This window comes from Dicentrarchus labrax, unplaced genomic scaffold (genome assembly GCF_905237075.1).
Source record: "Dicentrarchus labrax unplaced genomic scaffold, dlabrax2021, whole genome shotgun sequence".
NCBI lineage: Eukaryota > Metazoa > Chordata > Actinopteri > Moronidae > Dicentrarchus > Dicentrarchus labrax.
The window spans coordinates 20,038,728-20,048,475 of NW_026136706.1; the positions used below are offsets into that span (position 1 = coordinate 20,038,728).

At 41.4% G+C, this 9,748-nt stretch overlaps 1 protein-coding gene across 3 annotated transcripts in view; it reads left to right on the forward strand.

Moving 5' to 3' along the window:
* The window catches only part of cmss1 (cms1 ribosomal small subunit homolog), a 34,335-nt gene extending 24,633 nt beyond the window's left edge, over positions 1-9,702 (forward strand). For 2 of the 3 annotated variants that reach the window (XM_051403849.1, XM_051403851.1), the window contains exons 2-10: positions 7,253-7,386; positions 7,847-7,918; positions 8,015-8,153; positions 8,253-8,312; positions 8,398-8,500; positions 8,592-8,652; positions 8,743-8,830; positions 8,916-9,004; positions 9,363-9,702. In XM_051403849.1, the coding sequence (XP_051259809.1) occupies positions 7,253-7,386; positions 7,847-7,918; positions 8,015-8,153; positions 8,253-8,312; positions 8,398-8,500; positions 8,592-8,652; positions 8,743-8,830; positions 8,916-9,004; positions 9,363-9,446 (830 nt within the window). In that variant the 3' untranslated portion in view covers positions 9,447-9,702. The remainder of the gene's footprint in view (positions 1-7,252; positions 7,387-7,846; positions 7,919-8,014; positions 8,154-8,252; positions 8,313-8,397; positions 8,501-8,591; positions 8,653-8,742; positions 8,831-8,915; positions 9,005-9,362) is intronic. The other variant, XM_051403850.1, reaches the window with a different exon arrangement.
* Positions 9,703-9,748: the final 46 nt, after the last annotated feature.

The window sequence follows — 9,748 nt, forward strand, 5'->3', positions numbered from 1 at the left end:
CCAATATCAGGCAGTAGTAGATATCGTGAGATGAGTTATTGATTGTATAAACAAGCGCTGAATTGGTTTCATGGGAAGTATCATATTGTTTTTATAGTAGCACATAACAAACATACTATACAATATCTTTGGGGGTCGTCTTGGCCGCTGTGTAATGGAACATGTTTGTGTTGCAGGATTAAAGGTTTAATTGGTTTGTCTTATTCCTCTGTAGAGGAAAAGTATTATGTTTAATCGGACTTACTGTAGTCCGTAGTAAACTGCTGGTAATTAAGAACTTTACTGTGGGTCATAGCTGAAACAGTTTTAAGCTGTTGTGTAGGCACTGTGTCAGCTTACACAAGTGAGCACATCACCCTTAAAAACGAATAACTAAAGCTGAGTGCTTCTTGTCTGGAACTGTAACAATCAGCTGTTTCCTGGAAAACAGTCGATTGATCCTCATTACATCCAGTCAGTGCCATTGACCATCCATTAAAACCAGTCACCTCTATTGATCACACATTAAAGATGACCGGGCAGCACCATTTCCCTGCATCGGAGCCCTTTCCGTAGCGCCTGACCTTCATTGATCTATGGTTATCTGAGCTGTAAGCTAATTGCCCTCTGTGTGGAAGCATACTCTGTCCCTCCTATAGACATCTGGAGCCACTGGTATGGAGGATATTGGGAGTAAGACTTAAGGGACACTGAAGCTATTGACCTTCTCATAGGTCAATGTCTGCTCTCCTCAGGCAACACTTTAGACTTATTGAAACAGGGTTCTCCGTGCATCTTCTAGAAGTAGGCAGCTAAATCAGGTGCTTCTCATTTCAAGGACAGCAAACTTAAGACTTGGCTTGGTTTTCTCTCTACTGTTTTTTTTATATCTATCATGCATTGAGCTGACATCTGTCAGCTCTGTCACAAGCTCCATTCATTCACTATCCTTTTATTCTTGGCTATTTATCTGTTTCCTTTCTTTACTCCCTGGGAGTAAGAATTGCTAGAGTCCCTGATAGTAATTTATATTGCAATTTAAATGGAGTGTATTGATTTTTACATTGCCTGAGGTATTGCATTTGGCATCGATCTGTGAATGCAAAATTATGCAGGTACTGAAGAGAGATTTTCTTCCCTTTCACTTTGCTACTACAATATCTGCACAATCCAGTGCTATCATGTCCTTTTAAAGAGGAGTGACAAATAAGAGAAAAAATTAAAGGTGCAAGCAGCATTGGGCGGGACCTTGCACTCCATGCAGGGCGTGCTGCAGCCGCGTCACGTGCCGTCGTAACACGTGCGGACCATAACATGAAAATCTCACGTAAATCAGCTCAAAATCGCCATGCAGCGTTTACTCCCTGTTGCCAGTAGGTGGCGCTCTCACTACATCTGACTATTGTCATGTAGATGTGTTCAGGGCGGGACTCATATCAAACACGTGAAGTTTCATTGAGATTGGACCACGTACGCTGAAGTTATGAGGAGGTGTTCAGGGCGAGACTGTTACAGAATATATGAAGTTTATTGGAGATTGGACATTGCACACTGAAGTTATGAGTGCTGTTTTATGGCGAATCGGCTGAACTTGACAAGTCTTCACTGGCACACAGTTTGACGTACAGTCACAAATAGCTCAACTTTTCATCTTGTTTGTATCAACACAGAGCACAGCACAGCGAACTTTGACGGCACGCCACAGACACGCCCTTCAACGTACAGTCTCAAATAGCACAACTTTTAATCAGCACCATTTTATGACTGTACTGACCAATTTTGAAGTAGATCCGATAAATTCCCTAGGAGGAGTTTGTTCAAATACAACGCAAAAAATCTCTGAAAAAGGCTGTGAAATTCAACGTGGCCAACTTTGACGGCACGCCACAGACACGCCCTTTAACGTACATGCACAAAGAGCACAACTTTTAATCCGCACCATTTTTTTACTGTACTGACCAATTTTAAAGTAGATCCGATAAATTCCCTAGGAGGAGTTCGTTCAAATACAACACGAAAAGTTCGCTGAAAATGAAAATGGCCGACTTCCCGTGGGGTTTGGGGTATGGGTCCAAGAGGCTTTTTTGTCTTGGCACCTTACACGTGTCTACCAAGTTCCGTACATATCGGTGAAACGTGGTGCCGGGGCTGCTTTTTTAAAATCCTGTTTGTAGCGCCCCGCTACAAACACAACAAACATGATTGTTGGTATGTGAGCTTCAGGCACCACTCTACACATGCCCTGTGATTTTCATATTCATAACTATTACGGTCCCGCACAGTGATTAACAGTGCCACCAGAGCGCCACCTAGTGGCGGATTGTTGACACATTTTTTAGAGAGTCTCCAGATGCTACGTGAAAATTTTTGTGCGAATCGGACCAAGCGCATTAGAGGAACAAGAAAAGGTAGTTTATGGACATTTTGTGCTCTAGCAAAGAACCATTATAGGCGGAAGTGGGCGTGGCCTATATGGAGAGATTCAGCTCCATTCACCGAACGCATGGATACAAGCTTTTTGAATGTGCGACAAACGCTGCGGGAGTTATTAGCCTAAACGCGATTTTTAATGATAGTAGCGCCACCTAGTGGCCGACACGAAAGCGACGCATAGAATATAACATTTTTCACCATGCCTGACCACTTTGCCAAATAAAATTGAGTTTTTGTATATGTTCAGGGGGGCAAAAACGCAGTCAAAGGCGCTAAAAATAATAATAATAGGTAAGAATAATAAGAAACATAGCAAATACAATAGGGACCTCCAGCGGTCGCTGGCTCAGTCCCTAATTAAAGAATAGATGAGTGTGTACCATACCATTAGCCATTTAACCAGAGAACGGTAGAGGCCTTCACAGTTAAAAAATCTTAACTCAGTAAACACCTTTTGTACCAAAAAGCCCCCTTTGACCACTGTCATTAAAATATTAAAGAAATACCTTTTGGAAAACGGTGTTCATCCCTCTAATAGTGTCCAGATCTTGTATAATCTATACCCAGAAGCACTGAAGCTGTTGTGGCAGCCCAACACCTTCCAAAGACATTTTTATTTTGTTTTCTTTGTCACCCATTTTATGTCATGTACGTTTTGCTGTTTTACTGCAGCAGTGATAGCCAGAACCAATCATCTCACACCCTTGTTATTGATCAGGTAGGTGCATCATCCTCAGCTCAGTTTGCTTGCTATTAGAGGTGCACTTTGTGTTTGATCAAGCAGTGATATGTGCCGCTCACCATGCATTTTTTTTGAGCCTTTAATAAGTCAGCTACTAATTACAGACAGATTGCATGTGCAGATTGGATGACTTTACATAAGTCAGGCCCCCGGGCCCCTGTAAATTTTGGAGCTCCACTAATAAATGTTGTGTTTCGACAGCATTTACAAAGATGAAGGAAACCGCAGCTAATTTTCTGTCTATTGCCCCGAACCAAAGTCTCAAACATTTTTAAGTTTGCTCATGATGGGACCATTTACTGTTAATGACAGCAGTGCCAGTGAGCAATCTTTAGGCGTTGTACCACCAACCTTTGTACTATTTTCACCTTCTCTGGGATTAGTCTTACGACAAAGCCTAGCATATCAGTCTGTTTAAATGGTTGGTTTACCCAAATAAGCCAAATTACAAAAAAAACACATTTTCAGTTACCATTAGTAACATCTAGCTATGCAACCAACAGTTTGGATTTCAGTCGGACAGGTTTTGAGATGTGTATGTCTGAGATTATTGCCTCCACTCCACTACAATAAAGGGTGAATGGAATTTAGATGTTCCTCACAACACAGAAAGTTTATATCAGCAGCATTTCTTTCTAGAAACGATGTCCCTTATAGTGATTATCCACTGGACATACACTTTCCACTAATGCAGTGGTGGTCATTCAACTTTATATTTACTTTGGAGGCTGTAGTTCATGTGTTTTTAAATTATGTTGCATCATACCAAGAGGTATTTCTAATACTATGCCAAACCCATTTATCTTAGTGAGAGTAGACTAAATAATACGAACACCTCTCAGATTAACTGAACTGAGCATTATAACCTTCAATAAAGCAGATGTATTCCATGGCTGTTGCATTACACTGCATGAGTTTTACTTAGCAGTATATAATAAACTGGCAACTGAATACATTGTTCTTTGTAACCCTTTAATAAGCATCTATTTGTAGAGTCCTCTCCACAGTCATGTCATGTCAATTGCAGTACTGTCCCACAAGAGGAAAAAAACCATTAGCCCTCTTGACACCTTACAACCTCTGTGATCTTACATTGTTGACACATTCATACAAAAATATGTGAGTTATTTCCGTTTTACTGAGTGAGTAGAAGCACCCTGTAGTTGATGAATTATCCAGATCGCCCATTCCCCTACATAACACCAAATCAAATACATGCTGAATCAGCTACTCGTCGTCACCTATAGTGTTGTTGAATGGCTCCTTGACCAGTGTGTTAGGCTTGTCTTTGTGCCATTGGTGAGAATAGCAATGTGGTTAAGCTTTAACATCGGTGTGGCCGCCCACGTCAGCAGCTTCTACTTATCTGAGGGTTTCGTTAACTTCTGAATCCACAGGCTTATTGTACTGTAGAGTATTTCACAGCTCATTGAGCACAGAGCAGCAATGTCAGGTGACTGCATTGTGCGTTGTCACCTCAAGCATATAGATTGTGCCTGTAGATGGTGCAGAAGTAATTGCAAAATAAATATATATATATATATATTGTTTTTTATCACAATCATAACACTTTACCTTGCTGCTTTTAACTAAATGAGGCCAGCCTATACTGCTACTTCCTGTATAATACAATCTCTTTATCCCTTTCACACTCAAAGCTTTATCTATGAAGAGCTTTATACCTTTAGGACAGTTGATCGGTACCATGTTATTACAAAGCGCTCCTCTTTGGTAAACATGAGTAAAGTAAACAAGAGTCAGATCCTACTGGTGAATACCAGCACTAGCTGAGAAAAAACACTTACCTGCTGCAGGACAGGTGGACCTGGACCGCTCACTGGTCATACATAGGCCCGTCCTCCTCACCTTGGTAATTAGTCTTCCTTCTTCCCCATGCCCTCTGTTCCCTAATGTTTGGCACCTGTGTGTCCTCACTTTCCTTCCAACAGTCCAGAGTGAGAAAGCAATGAGTACAAGCAGAGAGAGAGAGAGAAAGAGAGGGGACTGGTTTGCCCATCAATAATGGGGGTGGTCTTCCAGCAGGCGGACTGTATGCCTGGACAGATGACTGTAACAAATAAGGATGATGGTCTTTGAGTGAGGGATGAAGTGGAGAAGGGGTGTGGTTATGGAATGATGAACAGAAAAGGACCTGCAAGGGGAAATAGGAGCGCATGAGCAGACTGAGGTCTCTCATCCATCCTTCATATTGTCTTTTGATGTGGACCTCCACTATAATGTCCCTGAGGAAGAGTTGTAGAGGGAAAAAAAACACAACAATGTGAGGAGGGCGTGATAATGAAAATTGGATGAATCGGATCGTGGGATGGGAAATTAGGACGGGGACGAGGCGGGAAATTGGGTGTCAGGTGGTGTTACTTTTGGGAGCACTCTTGGCCTGTAGCCGCACTGTGGCTGGTCAGACATATGTTCAAGTGTTGTTCATCACTGTGTTGTATTGAGCTCTCATAGGTGTAATAGGATCATTTGTTTTGAAGTGTTGCTTCAGTATGCTACACACACAAAATGATGCTGCATGCACACAGTGTCAGCAGGATGGGAAGAATAGGAAAACCTCCCGTTATTCCGACTCAGGAGTGTTCACGCATGGTTACCCCCTCTGTTAGGCTTGTATCACACCATTTAAACAGCCTAAATTAGCTTCTTATGTAGTGTTATGTATTTGGAGCAGTTTGTTAAAAAGTAAAACCAGAAACAAACAAACCTGTGTATAGCTCCTTCTTAAATGAACTGAATCTTTAATAATAATGACAGTATTAGTGTTAAAATTGGATATTAATTGCCAGCAGTGGTGGCTTTGCAGACGTTGGGTAGGAGATGTTGTCGTATTACAAGATGTGTACCATCTCGCAGCATCGTGGTAATATTACATGTAGAGGTATGAATTTCCTCTCAGCCTGCAGCCAGCCTTGGAAAAGAATCTTCCTGTTTCATCGGTGCAATGAAAAGGTTTATCTCCCGAGAAGAGGTCAAGGTATTAAGGTATCTTACTAGATCTACCAGTTAAAAACCCCTTTGGTCTCAATGCCAAATTTGATCTCAAAAGCTTCTTGTTAACATAATATCCGTACTGATTTGTCAGTGCTGTTATGATGTTCTTTTGGACTGATCCTCACAGCAACCGTTAATGGGATCACTACAAGTTAACATGATACATGTATTTAGATCTTTCCCAATTGATGAAATGATCTTTTAATGTTGTTTGTGCTACATCCTATGTCTCTATATTGTTGAGCTTACTTTTAAATCATCCTCCTTAAATCAGTGAGTTCACAGCAGGTGTTTTGCATTAGTGGTTAATGCTATAATACCTGTTTTGATGCTACTGGTGAGAAGTACAACATGCTTGAAATCCCATACAGCTACACATGAGCAGATTTCTCTGAAGTAGTCGGACATCACCACACTCAAACTTCGGCTCTTAAAGATACATGACACATTTCATCCTCAGCCACTCAATAAGAAATAGAGGCGATGTCAACCTGTCTGTTCTTCGATATTGAAGGTCCACAGGGAGAACTGCAAAAGTGTTGGTAAAAACATCAGGAAGGACGTTACAATGAAACCCACACATTTATTGCCAAGTTCACTCTGGCATCTGTTTTTAAAGTTAAAGTATTTTGAACAAGCATGTAAGTATGCCAGAGGGTCTAAGCATGACCTCATAGCATGAGAAGAGAGGTATGCACAGAGAAGTGGTAGCAATGGAGAGGCTAAATATAACCAGATGCTTGGCTTGAGGTCTGCTGCATTGTTGTTATCTCAAGGGAAGTTTGTGTATTTCTGCTTTTCTGTAGTGACTGAAATGTGCTGCCGGGACTCTCCCACCTGATGAGCGACCTACACAGTCCGAAACTGTGGAAAAGCGGATTCATAAGCTTCTATCCACGGGGAGTATTTCCTCATGGCGGTTAGGCATATCAGTTATTGGCAAAGCCTTATTCGGGCTTACCTGATGTGTTTGTAGCTCCGTGTTGCCTCATCTTAATAGTTTCTTTATCTTGCACTACTCCCAGTTGTAAATGAACCTATAAATTCAGAATTGTAATGAGGGAAATGTTCCCCTATTTTTCTCAGATGCATCTGAGGCAGAGGAGGAGACGCAAGAGAAGCAGCCAACAGAAAAACCAAGCACACAGACACAACCAGAGAAGAGGAAGAGGGTAACGGAGAACACACTCAAGGCCAAGAAGAAGAAAAAGAACGATCAGGTATTTTACGGTACACACAGAAAAAAAATTCTTCAGACCCACTCCGTTGAAATTTCCAGGATATTCTTCTGTTATCAGGAAATGTATCAAATTAATTTCACTACCTGTAATGCTGTGTGTCTAGTAGAGACGGAATAAAATCAGTGTGTAATAAACCAATGTGATGTATTGGACTGGATGACAAAAAAAATTAATAGCCAACCCTTTTGATAACTAATGAAACGTCATTTTCAAGCAGAAATGTCAAAAATTCTCAACGTGATTAATAGTGAAAATAATCATTGACTGTAGTATAATAAATGACGTGTTACAAAGATTGTAACTTCTTATTTCTGATATTACTCTTTTGACAAATTATTACAGATCAATTTAGGTTCATAATATAAAACGTATTTAAAACACTGGTTAATATATATCATATAGAAGTACCTTGTCTGAATTACATGTATTGTTTTCACAGAAAGAGTGTATTATTCCTCAGAAGAAAGAGACTGAGGATGAAAAGTCAACTAAACCCAAGAAGAAGAGGAAGGTGAGTGTGGTGACACCTGCTGTTGCAAAGAGGGACAACAGTCACTGGGGCTTCGTCTGTGAACATTACTTTACATCACTATATTTTGTCTGCCAGAAGAAGAAGAAGACGATTACAGATGTATTGTCCTCTTCGGAGCCCAAACCAGGCTGTTCGGCAGACCTGCAGAACCTGGTCACGCAGTACTTTTCAGACAAGCGCTCTGTGATCGAGCAGGAGGAGCTCAAACTGCTGGGTGAGTGAGGGCAAAGCCCCCTTTAACTTTGAACTTAAGTCAATATCTGCTGATGTGTCGATTCACCAAGGTCACCCTCTGCCCCTCCGCATCTTCCAGACTCCTGCTTCCTGTCCAGTAATGACTTAACACACACCCTCTCCTCGTACCTAAAACAGGGTGAGTGGCGTTCTAAACTAAAATCTTCCATTAGCTGTTCACTTTTGAACTCATTCTTATTCCCTCTTTTTCCTGTTGTTCCTAGTTTGTCCCAAGTGGGCCAAGATTCAGAAGCAGCATACAGAAATGAGTTCCGTGGTCCTGCTCATCGTCTGTAGCTCTGCTCTCCGAACCATTGAGCTCATCAAGTGAGCGACACACCCCTGGCCTTTGTTGAATTTCCTACGTTACAACTCTTTAACTGTATATTTACATAAGTGCTGTTTGTTTCATTCTCAGGCAGCTGACAGCCTTCAAGGGTGGAGCCAAAGCCATAAAACTATTTGCGAAACATATCAAGGTACTAGAGATGACGGTTCGTTACAATACATGAGGTATGTGCACAATAGTTTCCTCAACAGCTTTCTTTGTGTATATTTTGTCTGTACAGATAGAGGAGCAGGTGAAGCTGCTGCAAAAGGGCGTCACCCACATTGGAGTAGGGACACCTGGCAGGATCAATGCGCTCATTGAGAAAGGTACGCGTGGGCCTGACATTGCTACTGGTATACTGCAAAGTGGTTGAGGTCTTCTTATTCTGTGAAATCTCCTATTTTTCTCCAGAGGGTTTGAACTTGAAGGCGTTGCGATACATGGTTCTGGACTGGAACTGGAGGGACCAGAAGCTCCGGAGGATGGTGGACATTCCTGAGGTGAGCTACTGCTCCCTGCTGGGCTGAGAGGATCATTACAATCGTCATGATTTTATCAAGTAGTTGAGGATATTTAAATCCTACCTCCATTAAAAAAATAGTTTTTTTTTATTGTTACTTCACTTGGATGTTTGAGCTTCACTGTGCAGAATGAACATCATTTGCATATTCACTGATACTTCCAGATAATTCCATACTCAGTGAGGGAGGAGCGGCAGATTTGAGATTTTTTTACAAGATTATTGAACTTGAAAAAGCGTATAGGACACTGATTGTTATTCAAAGCAGAGCATTTTTTAAAATCTTCTAGCAACTATTTATCTCAGTGTTACAAATCATATGTACATGTCTGTTCCAGGTCAAGCTGGACTTCATGAAGCTGCTGGAGAGTGGTGTCCTGAATGGCTGCAAAGAAGACAAAGTCAAAATTGGACTGTTTTAACTGCACATTGTAAACGTTGCTGTGTGCTGATAATCCATGCGAAGCCTTGATGTTTAAGGCTACATACTGATGTTCCTCACAACATGCTGAAGGGGCCTCATCCTGTTTGTTTTCCCCATTGTGTCTGTGTGAAATCTGTGCTGTGCTTTTTACTATTTTCAGAGGCCGTGTCAAATGTGCGGTGTTGTTTTTTCACTCTTGTAGTCCAACGCGATGTCCCAGCGTGATGGATTGAATAAAAGGACTCAGAATGAAACCAGCATCCTTCTGTTTGTTTAGTCTGACCTTGGGAAGTCCCTCCT